General features: G+C 43.0%; 1 protein-coding gene across 3 annotated transcripts in view; it reads right to left on the bottom strand.

The window, feature by feature from the left end:
• ZNF197 (zinc finger protein 197) overlaps window positions 1-21,831 on the bottom strand; it is a 63,695-nt gene that overhangs the window by 34,683 nt on the left and 7,181 nt on the right. The window contains exons 4-6 of one of the 3 annotated variants that reach the window (XM_027088285.1): window positions 21,026-21,117; window positions 20,497-20,626; window positions 16,627-18,049 (exon numbers count right to left, since the gene is read on the bottom strand). In XM_027088285.1, coding sequence (XP_026944086.1) covers window positions 16,627-18,049; window positions 20,497-20,626; window positions 21,026-21,117 — 1,645 coding nt within the window. Of the gene's footprint in view, window positions 1-3,742; window positions 3,865-4,762; window positions 4,867-15,822; window positions 18,050-20,496; window positions 20,627-21,025; window positions 21,118-21,831 lie in introns of those variants that run through there. The other 2 variants (XM_027088283.1, XM_027088284.1) reach the window with 2 other exon arrangements.

Consider the following 21,831-nt stretch of genomic DNA (forward strand, 5'->3'; position numbering starts at 1 on the left):
TATGATCATTTTCTGACTGCATAATTCACCACCAATTAAACTCCTTACAGTTTACCTACAATTTTGCTAGTGTCAGACATTTCTGTTGTTCCCTGAGGTTTAACCACTATTAATAACGCTATCATGATCACTCTATACATATAAAGTTTTCTTCTCATTGAAATATATTCCTAGGATAAAAGTTCCACAAGTGAGTGAGTGGGTCAGAAGGAATGACGTTGTTTTGTAGTACTACCTACTGCTTTTCAAAAAGTTTGACCAGTTTTCATTATCACATAGCATTCTGATAAACTGAGTGAAGATCTCTGATGGAGGGACATATTCAATGGTGAGTGCTCAAGGCCAGCAAGAAGAGAACTGTGGAGGTTAGAGTTCACATCTCAGAAAGGTTAGTGCCACCCATATGATACACAGGCACATATACACAGACTCATGCCCAAGATATGGAGGGCAGGCAGAGAAAATGGTGGGGGAGGAGGGGTTCTTGGCAGGAGCCTGAGCACACTCACATCCAGCTGCTGTTACCCTCCTAATCAAACAGGAGTTAGCAGGTGGAGGAAACTCAGTGAGAAGCCAGGGGAACTGCAGAGCAGAGTGGGACAGTAAGTGAAGCCGCCTCCAGAGTTCTGAGAAAGTTGATGGTTCTTTCTCAGTTTCTTTTCCATTTTTAATCTTCTCTGAAACTTTCTTTTCTTCATACATTTCTTCAACTAGTAATTATTGAACACTCTACCCTGTACATATCTCTGTCCTGGGTCTCACGCAGGGAAATTTCAAAAAGCATTGTTGCAGAAAAGTGAAACCATTTGTGGTATGAATGAATGGATGGATGACTAGGTGGATACGTTTATGGACTTGCTGTTATGAAAGCCTCCCATTTTGCTGGCAAACTGTCCTCTGCTAACTTGTGTTATTGTTTAATTCTTCTTTCTACAGTATTACTTATGAAAATTCAGGAAATGACTTTAGAGGAACAAATTCCCATAATTACTAGAACAAAGTATGTTAGAGATTCAGAATGAGACGGTGCCCTGAAGCCAGCCCCCGGATGTCTCATTTCTAGGCATGGCTGATCCAATGCTCCCCAGTTAGCTAGTGCAGTCTATTATATCCTTAAAGGCTGTTATGGAAAGATCAGGCTTGCAGCCTTCCAAAAAGAGGTGTTCAGGAAAAATATTAATAACCAGGTATTTACATGACTCCGTCTTCCATAAGCAATAAATACCATTATTGAATGCAAAAAAAAAAAAAAAAAAGTTCTGTTACACAGTGTCCCTCCAAAATTCATATGTTGAACCCCAAGCCCCCAATGTGACTATATTTGGAGATGTGAGTTCTAAGCGGGTAATTAAGGCTAAATGAGGTTATAAGCGTGGGCCCTGACCCAGTAGGATTAATGTGTCCATATAGGAAGACATACAAGAGAGTTAGCTTTCAACTTGCACTCCTGCCCCCTTCCCACCACATACACAAACCGAGGAAAGCCATGTGAGCACACAGCAAGAAGGTGGCTATCTACAAGCCAGGAATAGAGTCCTCACCAGAAACTGAATCAGCCAGTCATCATGATCTTGGACTTCTAGTCTCCATAACTGTGAGAAAATAAATGTCTGTTGTTTAAGCCACCCAATCTGTGGAATTTTGTTATGGAGGCCCAAGGAGACTAATATAAACGTGAAATATCATACCTACTTTTAAGGAACTTATAATGGAGTGATGACAATATACTAAGAAAGTAAATTACAAATTTACAAAGTACCCAATCAGGGGATGAAGGGCTAGGAGAGGGAGTGAGTACTGGGGCTTGAGACGCTTGTGGAAAGGTGCTTTAAAAAGGCAGAACTTTGGCTGAACCTGAGGATAAGCAAGAACTGTTTTCTCAAAAGGATGTTAGCACAGGGTTGATGTACTCAGAAATAAGTGGGAGGCTACACTATCACATAGCTTTATGAAGGCAGGGATTTTTGTCCATATTGTTCATTATTGTATTCCTAGCAAAGTTCCAGGCACATACCAAGCACTCAAAAAAATTTTTTTTGTTGTTTCATGAACAAATGAGGAAATAAAACAATCGAATTGCGTGAAGTGATACCAGCCAGAACACTGAAATCACGGGGCAAAAAATATGGATATAATCTGCTGGTCAACAGGAAACAAGTTCTAAATGGAAGAGTGAAATCTACCCTTAATTTCCTCTCTGTTTTCTATATTCTTTTTTTGGCTGCACCATGGCACAGCTTGCAGGATCCTAGTTCCCTGATCAGGGATCTTACCTGTGCCCCCCGCAGTGGAAGCTCGGAGCCCTAACCACTGGATCACGAAGGAATTCCCTCTATTTTCCATATTCTTTTTTCTACCTTGCTATTCTCTTTTCTTGTTACTTTCCTTCTCATTCTCACTTGTCAAGAGCAAAGTTTTTCAAGCATTACCATTCATTTCCCCTAGTCCCAGACTTCCCTCCACCCCCAGCACATTCATGTTTCTCTGGGCTTCATGCAGTGGAAAACAGGAAAGAGGCAGCTGGGGTATCCCATGAGGAGTAAACTGAGGAAAATAAAAAGAAAGAATCCAAGAGCTGTCACCTAGGAGTAGGGCGATCATATACCCTGGTTTTCCCAGAATAGTCCTGGTTTATACCTGCTATTCCAGCATCATTATTCTTTATTTTTTTATTAAAAATTTTTTTTCCAGCATCATTATTAATAGTGCCCCCCTTAATTCACAAAAGCATCCCAGTTTGGATAATAAATTTTGTATCACCCTACCCAAAAGTGAAATTAGGAAAAGAATGCTTTCGGAAGATTAGCCCAGATGGATTAGAGTGGAAAAAAAGAATGGAGGAAGGGAAATGAGTTGGGAGAAAAGTTTAGGAATGCAGTATGGGTGACCATTAGAGGGCCTGCAACTTTCTAGGTGCTGAATAAATGTTTGCTGAATGAATAAACAAATGTATGAGATAGTGAGACCCTAGTCCAGAATAACAACAGGATAGAAAACAAGTCCAGCTATTTCCAGGAAAGCATATGCATATATCAGACTGGATATAGAGGATGACTAAAGGAAAGAATTCTAGGCCATCAGATCCAGGTCTAAATATTGAGAATGGTACTATCGCTAAGAAAGATGGGGATGTGGGAAAACACTTTAGACAAGAGGAGGAAGAATATGTCAGGAATACTAATTTGAGAATAAGACATAGGGGACAGATGAAGTCATGAAAATGTATAAGCTTGCTGAAATAGAGATTTTGGTTAAAGAGCAGACAGAGAGAAAGAGAAATGCACAAGGACGTGTTGTAAGGATGCTCAGGGTGGTTCTGGGGGACCTGAGGAGGAAGCAAGACTTATCAGGAGAGCAGGGAGGGATAGTTTGAAGAGAGTTTGATCCAAGGAAACCTAACTATTTGCCCTCTGCCCAAATGGATGGGAAATTCCCTCAGAAATTCTGGAAGAATTCCCAGGCAGTAGGGAGGTGGGGTCTTAGCTAAAGAAGTAGGAGGAGGGACAGATGAGGCTATAAGGATAGCAAGTCACTAGGAGTATCCAGGCAACTGGGCACAAAATTACAATCTCAGACAACCAGTAAATGGAAGAGGACCAATGAGGCCCCACAGGTCTCTGACCCACAAATCCCTGAGACTGATGGATGAGTGTCCTGATCTCAGGAGCACCATTCATTTCAGGCCGTGAGGAACCCACAAAGGGCAGAGTTCTATTCTGAGAGAGCGAGACAGAGGTTTTACCTAGAGGCGTTGTATTCCTTTAATTCACCAGCATCACCAGCCTTTCAGGTTCCTCTGGGCAGTGGTCACATGGTCTTTGGTTATTGTTTAGCTGCAGTGGAGTGATGAATAAGAGGCAATACCTGAAAATAAATTCCAGAGAAACAGATGAGTGAAGTGTAAAAATTTAAAGGAAAAAAAAAAAGAACTATTAGAAATTATCTTGATCTCAGGGAAAGGCCTAGGCCTTAAGCATAAAACAAAAGTTGACACCATAACAGAAAAGCTGATAGATTTGACCATACAAAAATTTCTTCACTTAAAAAAAAAACATTAAAAATCTGTAATATAAAATAGAGTTGCCTTATACCATAATTCCTTCTGTGTATGTCTGTGTCCCTCCTCACATGTATACTTTAAGCTCTAAGCCCCCAGAGAACAGCGCCCATGATATTTGTATGTGGATCCCACTCAGTGCCTGGCACATAGGGCTCAATAAATGTTGGATTTGAAACGTTAAGTAAGTTCAGGATTCTATCTAATTCTATCTGGGTGTAGGGATGGTGAGAAGTGCACCCTCCACACATGACCACCCTCATCCCTCCTCTCCACCTGTTTATCTCTTTGGTGCTTCATATTGTCGAAACACCATGACAATACTGACATTCTTGGCAGTTCTGTCTCAACAGGGCCATCCAAGGGCTTAAATTCCCTAAGAGACTGACCTAGTCTAACTGCTCAGAGATTCTCAGAATGTCAGAGTTGGAAGGAAACTCCTAGACCACCTCGTCTCATATTAAAATTTTGAGCTGGGGAAACTGGAACTTAGAGGAGAGCTGGGACTCAAGCCAAAGTCTCCTGACACCCAAAACTGAGTTCTACTACATCACCCTTCCTCACCAAAACTCTACTCCTCAGGGTCCAGAGGTCCTCCTCCCACTTCTCTGTTTCTCTCGAGAAATGCTCCTTTTCAGACCTGGTTCCCATACTCTAGCAGGCAGGATTCTCGTCCCCAGACTAATTTCACAATAAAGATCTCACCTGCCAAAGAGAAGGGAATGGCTCACTTTCACACCTGTGCACAGTAGCCTCACTCCAAAGGATCTGCCCAGGAAAAAGTTCCTGGTGGGGTCTTGGATCACTGTAAACACACAGAAACGACTTGAGTTCTCTGACAGCTCAACTGCAAGTGGACACTCAGGGCAATGTCCCATCCCTGGGTCACTTCCCTTCCTATTGAACTGAGAGCAATAAGGATAATCATTCCCATTTTAAAGATGAGGAAATGAAGCTCCCAGAGATGGAATGACTTGCTGAAGGTCGTATGGGTAGTAAGAGATAAGCCTTCTGCGTCGGAAGGAAATCCTCATTCCATCACACCACGGTCGCTCCTTTTCACCTGTTCTATTGATATCTAAGTCTCCACATTCTCCTCTAACTGAAAAATGCATTCCAAGTGAGAAGTTCTCTGCAATCCAGCTTTCCAACAAAAGTTTGCAGAAAAGGGATGAGGGAAACTCTGCTGAGTCAAATGTCTTTAAAGACAGGAAGAAATAAGGCTTTACAGGGATGCTAGGAGAATTTTTTTTATGATTACCCATCTCTCAGGATCACTAGGCCTCAAAATCGGTTTTGTGTTTCCCCCTTCAGATTCCCAGACCCCGCGTCTAACCCTTCAAGCTTGTTCCATTTCTTCCCTACCAGAATATAGTTCTGCCTTGTACACAACTGTAATCCCTGGATCTAATACACTGCAAGTTGGTGCTAAGTATTTTTTGAATGAATGAATGAGTAATCTTCGGCAAGGCTCTGTCCTCCTCTCTGGGTCTGCTTCCTCACTGAGAACACAGCAGGGATTGGATTAGTGATCTGAGCCATATACTTAGGTGTTGCGGAGCCCTTTGAGAGCCTGAGCGGGATGTGGACTGCTTTTACCAGGGAGGCCCCATGGCTAGCAACGAGGATGATACAGTTCTGTCACCGCTGTCAGCTGGTCCGAGTGAGCAGCTACGCGGAGCAGGAGACGAGACCCAAGACAAAGGGGCAGCGCAGAACAAGGGGAGCGGGGCCCACGACGACCCCTTGACCTGCCGCGCCCCCGTCTCCGCAGCGTGCAGCGGTGAAGGAGGCCTGGCCCCCGGCCTATGTGCCCCACCCGCTCCCAGAACCGGCCCGAAGCCCCACACCAAGCTGCCACATACCCCGCACCGAAAGCGCCCGACCCACATCTTGGAACAATGCGGAGAAGGAACTACGTCACCGACTCCCCACTAATTCCCACCCTAACCCTCCGGTCCTTCTAGGCTTCGGGAGGTTTCTGCATCTCTGTGCCCGCTTCGGGAGCCCGCAGGTCAGGGGACGCTCTGGCCCCGCCTCCCGCCCAGTTTTACCCTACCATTGGCTGAGAGGGCGAAAGGGCGTGGAGAGTTCAGCCAATAGGCGGAGAGACCCTGGACGGGGTGGAGCCTGGGGAAAGGACTTGGTTAGGGCGGGAAGAGGGACCAATCAACTGGGCGGCCAGACTACCTTCCTCGAACTGAAACTCTCTGAAGTCACACCCCCAGCTCTGGCTGCTGAGCGGAAAAGTCATCCTTTTCACACATCCTTCTCCTTTCAGCCTCAAAGTCAGGATCGGCTACCATTTATCGGCAGCATATAAAAATACGTGTCGAATGCCTATTATGTCATTGTTCTAGGCTCTGCAGATACAGTAGTGAAGACAATGAACTTACTGCCCCATGAAGCTTACCTTCAAGTCAGGGAGACAATGGATAAATAAATACCTAGAATGTAGTAGTGCCTAAGGGGAGAGAGAGAGGGAGAGAGGAAGAGAGGGAGGTAGAGAGAGAGAAGGGGGTAGGTGGTGGTGGGGCTATTTTATGGATGACAGGGGAGGCAGAGACGGGAAGTGAGCAACTTAGGCATGTGGGTAGCTGGTGGAGTATTCCTGATAGATGGAACATCAGGAAGCAAAGGCCTTAAACCAGAAGGAAGGGGGCGCACGTTTTGGTCCATGAGGGATTTGGATATGTCCCAAATAACACTGGAGGGTTTTGGGAATGAGAAGTGACATGATCTTACCTTTTTTTTTTTTTCCTGCCATATGTTCAAAGGTTTATTAGCTATCAGATATGAATGGAGCCAAGAAACCTGTTTTTCTATAAATTCTAATTTCTTGCTTTCAGTCCTTAGTCATTTTGACATAAACCTCCATGACATAACGTTTTAAAAATTTGCTCTGGCTGCTCTGCTGAGAACAGTCTGAAGGTGGGCAAGAGTAGAAGTAGAGAGATTAAGAAGCTACTGCACTATTCCAGATGAGAAATGATGGTGGCTTGGACGAGCTTAGAGGTGATTTAGGTGATGAGAAATGGTCTACATATATTTTGAAGGCATGTCCAGCATGATTTGCTAATTAATTGGATGTTGATTAAGGATGACTCCATGGTTATTGATCTGAGCAACTAAAATAAGACTGTCTTTTGGAAATAGAGTAGACTGAAAGAAGAACAGGTTTAGGGAGAGGGATCAATAGTTTTGTTATGGATGTGTTAAGTTAAAGATGCTAATTAGACATCCAAGAGTAAATGTCAAACAGGCAATTGGGATAGGAGTCAGGAGTTCAGTGAAGAAATCACAACTAGAGATGTAAATTTAGGTGTTGCTATATAGGGCAGGATGGGACAATCTAGGGAGTGACTGTAGGTAAAGAAGTCATCTGAGCAATGAGCTTTGAAGCTCATTAATCAATAGATGTGTATTGAATACTTAAAGCATACCAGGAGCATTCTTATCCATCAATTCTTATAGGTGGCACAACATTTTCCAAAGAAGACTGAGGCACAGAGATTCAGAGAAATAATAAGACTTGCACAAGTTCATACCCCCAGTTGATGCTGGAAGTAGAACTCAGGAGCACAACACTATTGCCACTACATCAGGAAACACTTAAGAATAATATTCATGTACATTATGACCGTAATGATCAACTTGGTCTTGCTTTTCACCTATTCTTTTATTTGGGGGAGGAGTTATTAATTCTGATTAAAACTCTTAACTCCACCTCTGGTCCCAGGGGGTAACAATATTTCATTAATATTCCAGCTCCAGCTGGTCTCTAATTTTAGAGAGCATAATGAGGACACATGTTAAAAATACAAATTCCAGGCCACCCTATCCAACTTGTTGCCTTTATCCACAAGGATATTTATTTTTTCTGACAAAATCTATTCATTCAGTCCAGAATGATGTCACTGTTCAGAATCAGAGTATTTGTGGGGTTCATAATTGCCTAAATATTCAGCAGTTTCAATCTTTATCATGACATCTGTCAACCAAAGAAATTACAACTCATTTTTGGGTAAATGAAATAAATATCCAGTTATTCAGGTCTTACTTTATTGGTCAAAATGGTGATAACACAATACTTCCCTCTGGTAATTCACAGTCTCTTTGAGGATATGACTCTGGCTTTACGAAAAGATCAGGGGGGAGTTTCCTGGTGGCGCACTGGTTAAGAATCTGTCTGCCAATGCAGGGGACACAGGTTCGAGCCCTGGTCCAGGAAGATCCCACATGCCGCAGAGCAACTAAGCCCATGTGCCACAACTACTGAGCCTGCGCTCTAGAGCCCGTGAGCCACAATTACTAAGCGTGCATGCGACAACTGCTGAAGCCCGTGCACCGAGAGCCCATGCTCTGCAACAAGAGAAGCCACCACAATGAGAAGCTTGCATACCGCAATGAAGAGTAGTCCCTGCTTGCTGCAACTAGAGGAAGCCTGTGCACAGCAACGAAGACCCAACGCAGCCATAAATAAATAAATAATAAATTCACTTAAAAAAAGAAAGAAAGAAAAATCAGGGACTTCCCTGGTGGCCCAGCGGTTAAGAATCTGCCTTCCAATGCAGGTGACTCTGGTTCAATCCCTGGTCAGGGAACGAAGATCCCGCTTGCTGTGGGGCACCTAAGCCAGTGTGCCGCAACTGCTGAGCTCGCAGGCCACAACTAGAGAGAAGCCCGTGCACCACGGCAGAGGATCCCACATGCCGCAAGGAAGATCCCACGTGTGGCAACCAAGACCTGATGCAGTCAAAAATAAAACAAATAAATAAATACATGTTTTTTAAAAAAGATCAAAGGATACTTCAAAAGTATAAAAGTAAATGGGACATTACTGCCATACACACACACACACACACACACACACACACACACACACACACACACGGCTTCCATGGGCATTAAATAATTTAAGCCTCAGCATAATTTTATGGCTTAATGCTGTCCTTATTTTTATTTATTTTTACTTTTAGTTTTTTTGGCCACAGCATGCAGCTTGTGGAATCTTGGTTCCTTGACCAGGGATTGAACCTGGGCCCTCAGCAGTGAGAGTGTGGAGTCCTAACCACTGGACCGCCAGGGAATTCCAATTCTATCCTTATTTTTAGATAAGGAAACTAAAGCCTGGATATGTCAAATGATTTGCTTATGGTTGCACAGCTAGTAGTGGACAATTTGAAACTTGGACTGGGTTTTCTGACTGTAGATCCTGTGTTCTTTTGTCTACTGCCACACTGCCTCGAACTATAAATTGCATTTCTTCTAAAAGGTGTTGAGTTATAACAAGCCATCCATAATCCCTTTTTACCTTTTTCAAACTTTATTTTGAAACTTTCAAACATGCATATACCCTCTAGGTAGATTCAACAACTGTTATTTTGCCATATTCGCTTTTTCTCTCTACACACACATACACATTTTATTTGTTGTTATTGTTAGCCATTTGAAAATATGTTGAAGACATCATGAGCCGCCAACCCTAAACACTGCAGCATGCATCTCCTAAGAATAAGGACATTCTTTTACAGAAGCAAAATATAACTGTCAGATTTAAGAAATCTAAACAATTGTATATTATCATAAATGGGCCTACTATTAAATATTACATCCATTCTATATTTAGTGTCTCCATTGATCCCCAAATATCTGCTACAGCTTTTTAAAAAAATTCAAAATTCACGCACTGCATTTGGTGGTTGTGTTTCTGAAGAGTCTCTCTTAATCTAGAACAGTTGGCCAACTTTATTCATTTCACTGACTTTTCAAAGAGTCTAGGTCAATTGTCTTATATAGTGTCTCACATTGTACAAATTAAAAATCAGTGAATCCGACTTATTTTCTCATCATATCCCCCTATATTTCCTGTAAATTGGAAGGTAGGAAAAGAGGCCTGATTAGATTCAAGTTATATCTTTGCTTCACTGGTGGTGTTAGAACTTATGTATTACATGCCATCCTTAATTTCTTTTTCTTCTTGTTTTGTATTTTGTGTACATTAAAATTTCTCCATAGTAAAAAGTAAAAACAAAACATTAAGGCTGGCAGAGGGGGGAATTAGGGGGAGGGATAGGTAAAAGGTAGGGAATCTCTTTTTCAGGTGATGAAAATGTTCTAAAACTGCCTGTGGGGATGGTTGCACATGCATGTGAATATACCAAAAATCATTGAACTGTACATTTCACAAGGATGAAGTATATGGTATGTGAATTATATTTCAATAAAAACGTTTAAAAAAAGAGTCAGGAACTCACCTCAGAGAACCATTCGTGTGCCTGCCATAGTGCTGAAATGTCCAGGTTTCAACAGAGAGTAAAATACAGATTGAGGAGCCATTTGGAAGACAACCCAGGAGGCAGCGGCCACAGTGTTTAACCTAGGGGGAAATGTGTTCACTTAAGAATAAGGCCAATCCCCACATTAGCAGGTCAATCCAGACTTGCTCTTCCGTTAAACTGATATCATGGGCTACATTGTGTCCCCCACAAATTTGTATGTTGAAGTCCTAAATCTCAGGACCTCACAATGTGACTATATTTAGGGATAGAGCCTTTAAAGTGGTAATAAAGGGTAAATGAGATCATTAGCATACATCCTAATTCAATACCACTGTATAAGAAAAGGAAATTAGGACATAAACTAACAGAGGGAAGACCATGTAAAGACAGAAGGAGAAGATGCCCATATACAAGCCTAGGAGAGAGGTTTCAGAAGAAATCAACTCCACTGACACCTTGATCTCAAACTTTCAGCTCCAAAACTGTGAGAAAATAAATTTCTGTTGGTTAAGCTACCCAGTCTGTGGAACTTCGTTATGGCAGCCCAAACAGACTAATACACCCAACTTCCTTGAGAAGCAACATAGTTCCTTGAGAAGCAACCAACTCATGATTCCCCCAAGAAGAGGAAAAGGGGTGTTCCAGAACCTGGAGATGCAGAGCAGGTGGCATGTCAGAAGATGGCTTTACCCTTGATATTAATTACGGGCCAAGACATTATAGCTTCTTGTTTGGGGGAGAGCAGGTAGAGCACAGCTTTAGCTCTGCCCCAATGAAAGATATTCCTGACTCTTATTCGAGCATATTGCTCTGGGCAAATCAGAGGTCCCCAACCAGATGTGCAACTTCCTTAGTTCTTGCAGATTTTTTGGGAATTGCCCAGCTGTTCCTGATTATACAGTTCAAATATCCCACATATCCACTCTCAATGGAAACCTCAGGGAGCCCCTGAGAAGAGGTGAATTGTCTAGACTTCTTCTAATGGTTCTCTTTTGAAAGTCTTTTAAATAATTCACTATCTTGTTATTTCAGTGCTGCTCATTAGGACAGATGTTGACAATGGATAGCGTGGTAAGTGCACAGCTTAGCCTGGAGAATACAGTTGCCAGTGGCTTTAATTTTAGCACCATAACAGCTGCCATGACCACCTTCTTCATAAATGGCCCCTGTAGTAGGCTGCACATACCTCAAATCCTAAGGGCACCAGTAGTGCGGCTCCCCAGTGAGAGCCTGAGTGTCATCGATTTTTGCTCATTGTTGAGGCAGCCTGACTAGAGGTTTCACTAGTGGCCTTTTTCTGAAATCAGGTCATGCTGACTTGCCAGGGTCCCTACAGGTATGGTGTAATTGCATCATTCTGTTCCCTCCTTGCCTGGGGAGCAACACAGACAGTCTCAGAGAGGGGATATAGCATTTTTCAATCTCATCCAAATGGAAACCAAAGTATAATGTATACAACCTGATGGATGAGCATGTACCTATGCACCCCGTGACCCTGAACATGCAGCCGTTGTTACCACTCCTCATTTAATCTTAGAGGAATATATATTGTCCTGTGATTACTCTGTCCTTTCATCTAATTGTACTCAAATCTTGGGTGACTGTTGGCCCTGTCCCTTTCCATCCACAATCCATATGGCACCAGCTTGGGAAACTTAATATCTTGTAAATGCATCATCCATACACAAGACATTGCAACTGGAAGGGACTTGGGGGAGAAGCCTGTTAGATATCATAAAATGCCAACTGTACATACATCTCTAGAAAAGTTTAAGTCATTGGACTGCGCCACCTAGGGTGGAAAAACATTATGTTTTCAGTCAGCTGCAAATTCCTAACCAAGAGTCACAGATCAGAAAAGGGGGTGGAACACCGAATATATCTCTCAAACTGTGTTTTCACGCAGGGTATTCACAGGTCTTGAAAGGGAAAGCGCACTCATCCTACAGGGCATCCACCTGGGCAAAGTACAGGCCGTTGGTCCTGTGCATATATTAGTGGGAGGACTGTTGTGGTTCACTAAGGAATCAGTCTATAATGTCCTATCCTGGGTCACATACCTGTACAACAAGGTACTTGGAGCCAGCTGACATCATAACACCTTCCCATTATCCCCCTTGGGCAAGAGTTTTATAAGGCCCCATCAGGCTAGAACACATCCTAATGTTAGGGGGGATAGGGGGTTTGTTTTTAATTTTCTATAGAGCAAAAGCCACCCTGTGGGTATTCACAATTTGTCCCTAACACCTAGAGTATCCTTTGTAACACTCCAAGAGGTCAACAACTTCACAGAAATGTCTTCCAGCATGGGACAGTACTCGTCAACTTGTCAGCACCCAAAATCTCTGGACCTTTCCTACTGGTCTTAGATGAATTACCAGGGTTTGAAATGCAGAATACAGCTGTGGAATATTTTCTTTGTGTTTAAGAGGTAAGAGGGTAAGTGTCCAGCTCCTAACACGTTTACCACCATATTTGGTCACCTGAACTATCTCCTGGGTATAAATTTTGTCTGTTTTTTTTTTTTTTAAATTTTTTGGCTGTGCCGCGCGTCATACAGGATCTTAGTTCCTGGATCAGGGATCGAACCCGTGCCCCCTGCAATGGAAGCATGGAGTCCTAACGACTGGAGCACCAGGGAAGTTCCAAACTTTGATTTTTAAAAACAAATTGGGAGCTCTATCACACTGCTTACTGTAATTCTTTACTTGCATTGTGGACTCATGAATGGAGCAGAAGCCATGTGCTATAACTAAAAGTTTTTCTACACTTATTCCAGGAACAATATTTTTCAAAAATGTGTACAAAATAATAGAAGCTCTGGATGATTTCTTGCCCTCTAAAATCCAAAACAGATTATAACCCAGGTGGGTTTTGTTATGCCAAACAAGAAATAAACTATAACCAAGGCTTTCCCACACACGAATAAGTAGACTTCCTTGTAAGCATAAAGTCTCTGGTGGATGTTTCACACAACTGAATGTTTTCTCACACTTATCTCAGGAATAGTTTATTTTCTCAGTTTGGAGTTGCCGAGGTAAAATAAAGTCTGAGTTGTGACTGAAGGTTTTTCCACATTCAGTTCTTTTAAAACAAAGCTATTCACAACAGGTAGAGCACATGGAAGGAGCCTCCACTGTACCCATAGTGTGAAGGCTGAGCAAAAAAGAAAAGAGGGCTCTGGGCGGAAGATTTGCAACCAGATTAGCAAAATGTCGAGCTGCTCTTTTACTTCTTTACTGCTGCACAGCATATTAGTAATATAAATTTATAACTCACCTTCTAGCTCCAAGTCTAAACAGACAATTTTAACAGCACGCAAATAGAATATAAAACAATTCAAGGAAAACCCACTTTCCCTATCTTGGGGCAAATATTGTTGATTAGTGAAGAAAAAGACAAATGAAATATGAAGCTAATAAAAAGTCTCTGCAACTTGAGGCAGTGAAAGGACATAAGAAAAAAATATATTCAAGGGACCTCCCTGGTGGTCCAGTGCTTAAGACTTCGTCTTCTAATGCAGGGGGTGCGGGTTCAATCCCTGGTTGGGGAGCTAAGATCCCACATGCCTCTCAGCCAAAAAGCAAAAATCATAAAACTGAAGCAATATTGTAACAGATTCAATAAAGACTTTAAAAATGGTCCACATCAAAAAAAAAAAAACCTTAAAAAATCCCCACAAACTTGGCAATCATGAAAGGAAAACTGAAAGGAAACCAAAATGTAAAACATTACGGATGGGGCTTCCCTGGTGGCGCAGTAGTTGGGAGTCCGCCTGCTGGTGCAGGCGACACAGGTTCGAGCCCTGGTCTGGGAAGATCCCACATGCTGCTGAGCAACTAAGCCCATGCGCCGCCACTACTGAGCCTGCACTCTAGAGCCCGCGAGCCACAACTACTGAAGCCTGCAGGCCTACAGCCCATGCTCCGCAACAAGAGAAGCCACTGCAGTGAAAGGCCTGTGCACTGCAGCAAGGAGTGGCCTCTGCTTGCCGCAACTAGAGAAAGCCTGCGCACAGCAAGGAAGACCCAGTGCAGCCTAAAAAATAAATAACTAAATAAAATCTATATAAAAAAAACTGTGGATGAAACACAGCCCTAACTACATATACAAAAGAGAATAAAAGAACTTTACAGGGCTTCCCTGGTGGCGCAGTGGTTGAGAGTCCACCTGCCGATGCAGGGGACACGGGTTTGTGCCCTGATCCAGGAAGATCCCACGTGCCACGGAGCAGCCGGGCCTGTGAGCCATGGCCACTGAGCCTGCGCGTCCGGAGCCTGTGCTCTGCAACGGGAGAGGCTACAACAGTGAGAGGCCTGCGCACTGCCAAAAAAAAAAAAAAAAATAACTTTACAGAATACTAGGTGCAGCTTTATGCCACTCTCTGACAGTCCAGTAGAAAGGATGATTTCCAGATAGAGCTCACCAAAAGTTACAGAGGTAGAAACTTAAAGAGGGCAGTAATTGAAGAAATCAAAATGTTGCTAAAGATTTATGCTTCTTGGGGTGGGGCAGGACAAAAAAAAAAAGACTTTTCCCTCTCAATTCCCTCATCCCCCAAAATGGATCAAGCCCAGTTATTTTTACTGTTCAAAGAATAATTCCCACATTATTCAAGCTCTTCCAGAGTAATTAAAGAAAAACAAATACACTTTGCAAGGCAGGCAAAACCTTATTAGTAAATTCAACTTGGTTCTGTACTTAAAACATTAACAAATGGATTCTATTCCAGGAATGCAAGGAAATTTCAATTATCTAGAAACTTGCTCCCCCTAAAATTACAAAAATAAAGGACATTATCCATGAAATTACAGATTTTTTTTAAAAAAATGGTAGAACTTAAAAACCATAACAAAAACTCAAAGTACAAAACAATAATAATAATTATAGGGTATAGTATGTGCCAAGCACTGTTTTAAGTGCCTTACACTTATGAACTAATTTAACCCTCACAGCCCTGAGGTAGTTCCATTTTATATATGGAAGAGCTAGGCACAAGGAAACTAAATGACTTACTCAGGATCACACATGTAAGAAAGTAAGGAGTCAGGATTTGAACCTCGAGTACCAGGCACAAAAATCTATTCTCTTAACTACTGTATTATATTGCTGCTTCTAAAAATAGGAATAGGGACTTCCCTGGTGGTCCAGTGGTTTAGACTCTGAACTTCAGATGCAGGGGATGTGAGTTTGATCGTTGGTCAGGGAACTAAGATGCTGCATGCTGTGCAGAATGGCCAAAACAAACAAAGAAAAAAATAGGAAAAGAAGGAAACTTCCTAAACCCAATAGAATATTTATGAGAAACCAACAATGAAGTAACAATAGTGAAACTTCCAGGGGTACACGTAGAAGATATCAATGAGGGCTTTATATGAGATATCCTATGAAGAGATGTCACTTCTATCTTTAGAAGCTTCTAGTCTGGTGGGGATGGGGGGAGGGGAGATTGTGTCCAATTTAAGGATGATTCAATTACAGAGCTGAGTTTTCAAAAGGTATTTATTAAACAACTACCATATGAAAATTATTATCTATATACTAAAAGAAATAGATACTATACCCAACCTCAAAGAGCCTATAAGTTGGTATGAACACATATGCATTAAATACAGAATAATTTACAACACAATTTAACAACAGTTGTACACATAGCACCAGCTAAGTCAAAGCACTGAGGTCCAACGAATAGCAGTTTAAGATGAATGAAGACGTATTTGAAGAAGAAAGTCTTTCAGAGATGAGTTGGATCTGGCAGGTTCTGAGGGACACATATTAGCAAAAGAAAAGAAAAAAGATTTTCTAGACAGGGAACATAAGTGATGAGGGACTATATTAGAAGGTCAAAAAGTAGAATAAGGAGGGCCACAGCCAAGAGAAAGAAAGAATGAATCAGTACCTTGGAGAATGACTTTATGTAAATGGTAAAACGGAGGAAGTGGAACACAATAAGGAAATACCTCTGTCCTTGAGAAGTACACGTTCTGATTTTGGGACACCTAAGTAAGAAATGAGATAGATTTTTAAACAGATGAAATAAAAGAAAGAAGGAAAGAAATCTACAAGCACATGAAATGTGTAGTCCTTAGTGGGGAAGGACCATACTGTTACTCCCACTCTCCCACCTTCCTGACCACCAGAGAACGTTTAAGGAATGATCCACTTTGATTAGTGGTTCCAAGAGGAGACCAGAGTGAGCATACTTCTTCTATAGAAACCTTAACTCAGAGTTCCTTGCTGTCTTAGAGAATCACGTCTTAAAAAACAGACCGAGCCAGACCTGACTGCTTTTCTCCAGTGTGAGTTCGCTGGTGGTGATTGAAAGTAGAACGCTGACTGAAGGCTTTCCCACATTCAATACATTCATAGGGTTTCTCTCCAGTGTGAACTCTCTGATGCACAATGAGCTGTGAGCTGTCACTAAAAGCCTTCTCACAATCTTTGCACTTATAGGGTTTCTCCCCAGTATGAGTTCTCTGATGTACCATAAGACTGGAGCTATAACTGAAGACCTTCCCACATTCATTACATTCATAAGGTTTCTCACCAGTGTGAATTCTCTGGTGTATAATGAGATGTGAGTTTTGATTGAAGGATTTTCCACACTCTTTGCATTTATAGGGCTTTTCACCCGTGTGAAGTCTCTGATGTCGAATGAGACATTTACTCAGACTGAATGCCTTACCACACTCATTACATTCAAAAGGTTTTTCTCCAGTATGAATTCGCTCATGGTCAACAAGTTGAGAGTTCTGATTGAAGGCTTTCCCACACTCACTGCATTTGAATGGTTTTTCCCCAGTGTGGAGGCTCTGATGTCGAATAAGACATTTACTTCGACTAAAGGCCTTGCCACATTCATTACACTCATAAGGCTTCTCCCCAGTGTGGATTCTCTGATGGTCAATAAGATTTCTGTTGGAACAGAAAGCTTTCCCACACTCATTACACTTGTAAGGTTTCTCACCACTGTGAAGTACCTGATGGTGGACAAGGCTTTTACTCCGAATGAAGGCCTCCCCACACTCATTGCATTCGTAGGGTTTCTCCCCAGTATGGGTTCTCTGGTGGTCAATGAGTTGAGAACTCTGAGTGAAAGCTTTTGCACATTCGTTACATTTATATGATTTCTCCCCATTATGGAGTCTCTGGTGTTGAATGAGATGCGAGCTGTGGCGATAGGTCTTTCCACAATCACTGCATTCATACGGCTTTTCCCCTGTGTGGATTCTGAGATGGACTATGAGCTGAGAGGTCTGCCTGAAGGTCTTGCCACACTCATTGCACTCATAGGGTTTCTCTCCAGTGTGGATTCTCTGATGCCCAATGAGGTGAGAACTCCGATTAAAAGCTTTGCCACATTCATCACAGTGATAGAATTTCTGTCCCTTCAGAATTTCCTGATGTTCTGCAGGACTTGAGGACAGATCTGGATGTTCCTCAAGTTCCTTATATACATCACATTCATCTTTTGTGCATTTATTTTTAACCTCCTGTGTTATTTCCAAGAAATCACTCTTCAGTCTGCTCCCTTGTTTGCCTGAGGGTTGAACTTCTAGCTTCTCTAAAGCCTCTTCACAGGCATCTCCAGCTTCTGGTCCTCCTGGAATCACTCCATAGAGTACTCCTGAGGTCCTATCAGATGACTCCGTTTCTTCAGAAATTTCCTGCTTTGGAGGCAACTCTGAACTCTCCATCCTGTTCTCACCTGCTGCCAAAAGAAAGAAGAAAACAACTGTTACTCACTCTTACCCTACTGAGGAAATGAACTATCAGGAGCCTATGTACCTAAAAAAAAATTCATATTATGGGTAAGAAATGAGGAGACACATTGAGAACAGGAGAGAAAATGAGAAAACAGCTCAAATTTCTCTTCATGGACAGAAAAACAATGAGGGGAAGCTGGTCAGTGGAGGAAGGCAGAAGAAGAGCTATCAGGACAGAGGGATGCTGAGCCAGCACAGCCAGGTGAACAGGCCAGTTGAAAGGCAAGAGACCAGACTGTAAAGCATGGTGTGATCTTCCAGAAGTCACTTAGATGCGACGTCTCCTTAGTAAAATGATGAACCCTAAGGTCCTTTCCAACCATGACATTGTATGGTTCCACACTTCTCAGCAAAGATGTTGGGGAGAGAAAGTGGTGGCAAATACCTCAAATCAAATATGAGAAACAATGTGGGCAAACCTGAGAGTAGAAGGGAAATTTATATTATGAGGATATGATTAGGAAAAAGTGTATATAAAGGAGTGATTCTGGTGTAACAGGACAGTGACAAGATTTGAAGAAGTCATGGGTAGAGAAATACTGGGGAAAAGTATTGAAGGGGAAAGCAAAGCTATAAAATTGGGCACCCCATAGTCCCTGGAGCACTGACTGGTAAGTACAATACTGCACTCTTATAAAAACTAGGAATGGGGCTTCCCTGGTGGCGCAGTGGTTAAGAATCCGCCTGACAATGCAGGGGACATGGGTTTGAGCCCTGGTCCGGGAAGATCCCACATGCCATGGAGCAGCTAAGTCCGTGCACCACAACTACTGAAGCCCACGTGCCACAACTACTGAAGCCCGTGCACCTAGATCCCGTGCTCCGTAACAAGTGAAGTCATCACAATGAGAAGCCCGTGCACCACAACAAAGAGTAGCCCCCACAAGCTGCAACTAGAGAAAGCCCACTCGCAGCAACTAAGACCCAACACAGACAAAAATAAATAAATAAATAAATAAATAAATAAAACTAATGGGGGACTTCCCTGGCAGTCCAGTGCTTAAGACTTCGCCTTCCAATGCAGGGGGTGCGTGTTTGATCCCTGGTTGGGGAGCTAAGATCCCACATGCCTCTAGGACAAAAAACCAAATCATAAAACAAAAGCAATACTGTAATAAATTCAATAAAGACTTCAAAAATGGTCCACATCAAAAAAACCCCCCAAAAACTAAGAATGGCATCAATAACTTGAAATATAAATCAAACATGTTTTTGGTATCTTGATAATCAGGAATCATAAGGAAAGTGAGCAGTTGAATATTTGCTTTTAAATTCTAGGATTTTTCAGTACAAAAACTGGGAGAAGGCAGAGCAATTATGGTTATAACTTAACCTAAAAATGTTGGTTCCTTTCAATGACATCTACATCAGGGCTATAAACCTTCATGCTAATTGAGTGTGTTCAAGTGGTAGATGTCTGAATCTCTCACTTCTAAGCCCACCCTCCCCAGAGTAGGCTACTGTCCTAGACCGGTCAAGCCCAGAACCTGCCGTGAAGCCCAGAACCTGCCGTGACAACAGCTCCTTCCAGGAAGCAGCCCTGCCCCAGTCTTTCTGAAGGAGAAGCTGAGGCAACCATGCTTTGTGCCAAACAACCCAGCTCAGCCCATGATGGACAACAGGTGACTGGAACAGGGCCAAGCACTAGACCCAAGTGTGGCTTATCTGTAGATTAATCATCCGCCTCTGTGCAGCAAGGACCAAAGTTCTGCTCAAACAAAGATGTTATTTAATGGCTGAACCACCCTTGGAGCTCCTCTCTACATAAATTCTGAACTGAAGGTAGGACAAGATGAAGGAAATTACAAGTAGAAGCCCAAGCTGAAATGATGCATGGAGAGAAGGCAAGCCATCGGGAGCCAAAGCAAGCAGAATGTGTGAGGAAACAGAAAGTATGACTAAAAAGGAGCTCTGACAAAAGATTCAGAGTGAAGAGAATGGGTATCAGAGGGAGGAGAAAACAGATACACAGAGCACAGCTGTCTTACAACACTGGTGTAAAAATCCTTTCACTTTTGCTGCTGTGGCTCCCAGGCTCCCAAGTCCCTACAAAGCTTTGTTTCCCGAAGTCTGGTCTAGCTGGTCAGTTTGTTCTAGGTTTCCATTCCTTTAGTCTTACTGTAAGTAACTTAGCTCACTGCTTACAACTGAGTGGCTTTCTATTCCTTCCAACTACAAACGCTAACTAAACCAGCCCAGTTCAATTAATAAGAGAGTAAAAAGAATGTTAATAACGGTTAAAGTGGATGATGATGTAGAGGGGTTCATTATACTATTCTCTCCACTTTGTCTCTTTATATTTTCATAATAAAAAGTTAAAAAAAGAAAAAGAATATAGCAAAGAATATGTAAAGAAGGCTGACTCTAAGTTACTGGGTAACAGAGTCATTACCCAATGAAGCCAGGCTGCAGCAATTTTCTGGCACGATGTTCCGGTACAGGGCTGCTTTCTGGCTGAGAGCTGGACCTTTCCACTTCTTCTGAGTATAGTCCACAGACAGGAACTCGAACTCTGCAGCCTCCTGGAATGACAAGCTTCTATTGCTCAGGGACATTCCCAGCCTGGAAAGCAGTCATTAGGGGCACCAAGAGGACAGGGTCGGGGAACCTGGTGGTAAAATGGGTGGGGGCGGGGCGGAGGGAGGGAATCTGGGAAAGACAGATTAAAAGGGGGAATTCCCTGGTGGTCCAGTGGTTAAGACTCAGTGCTTTCACTGTCATGGGCCCGGGTTCAATCCCTGGTTGGGGAACTATTATAAGATCCCACAAGCTGTGGGGTGCAGCCAAAAAAAAAAAAAGGACAAATCTAGGACAGGACCAGCTCCAGGGGAAGCCACAGGAGCAGACTCAGAATGGGCCAGAGGCCCGGAGATGAGCTCTAGCTATTCCTGGGCCACAGACTTGGAACTCAGGAAGCTCACCTGGGGCCTGACCATCCGGAGCACAGTTCCCGCTGCTTGGTCTCCTACGTTCCCCACTTGGGGAAGGGCAGGCACCGGGGAAGCATGCTGAGCTGAGGGAGGAAAGAAAGCTCTGAGTGGGACCAGCCCTGCTCTTGGCGCCAATGAGGTCTGGATCCCAGCAAGTGGATTCAGGAGAACCCAGGTGGCTCCACATACACGGACCCTCATCCCTGTTCCATAAAGGCATTATCCTTTGTGAGCTGTGAACTTTTCCTGAAGGCAAGAAGGTCCCTGTTCAAACCGAACTGGCGGTTCCTTCCAGCCCTCTCTCTCCCACTCTCGGAAGGAAGCTACACTCCTGACCACCTTCTGTCTCCCGTGGCTTCCCCAGCAGCAGTCTGCCTGGCCTCCCCCTCACCTCTCTGCCTCTCATTCCCTGGCTTCTCTTCCTGCACCTGCCCTCTCATCACGGACACTGCAGGCGTTCAGGCCTCAGAGCTTCCCCTTTCCCTCTCTCAGAGATCTCACGACTCCCAATCTCTGCTCTTAAGCTCTCAGTTCCCTCTGAGACCCATATCACAAGCCTCCAGTTGCCTATTGGACATTTCACTTGGGTGTCCCACAACACCTGAAATTCAGTGTCTAAAGTGCATGTTTCCATCTTCCTTTCCTGACTTCCCAAGTTTTCTCAGTGATTCCAAACATCAGCCAAAACCCGCTAATTCTCCCTCCTCTCCATTGTCCCATGGATTCTTCGTTCAAATATGTGTCACATCTATCACTTTCCATTCCACTCAAACCCACTCACGCAATTAGTGCCTCAC

Source organism: Aethalodelphis obliquidens, unplaced genomic scaffold (genome assembly GCF_003676395.1).
Source record: "Aethalodelphis obliquidens isolate GAN/ISIS:26980383/991018 unplaced genomic scaffold, ASM367639v1 scaffold62, whole genome shotgun sequence".
In the NCBI taxonomy this organism is placed as follows: domain Eukaryota; kingdom Metazoa; phylum Chordata; class Mammalia; order Artiodactyla; family Delphinidae; genus Aethalodelphis; species Aethalodelphis obliquidens.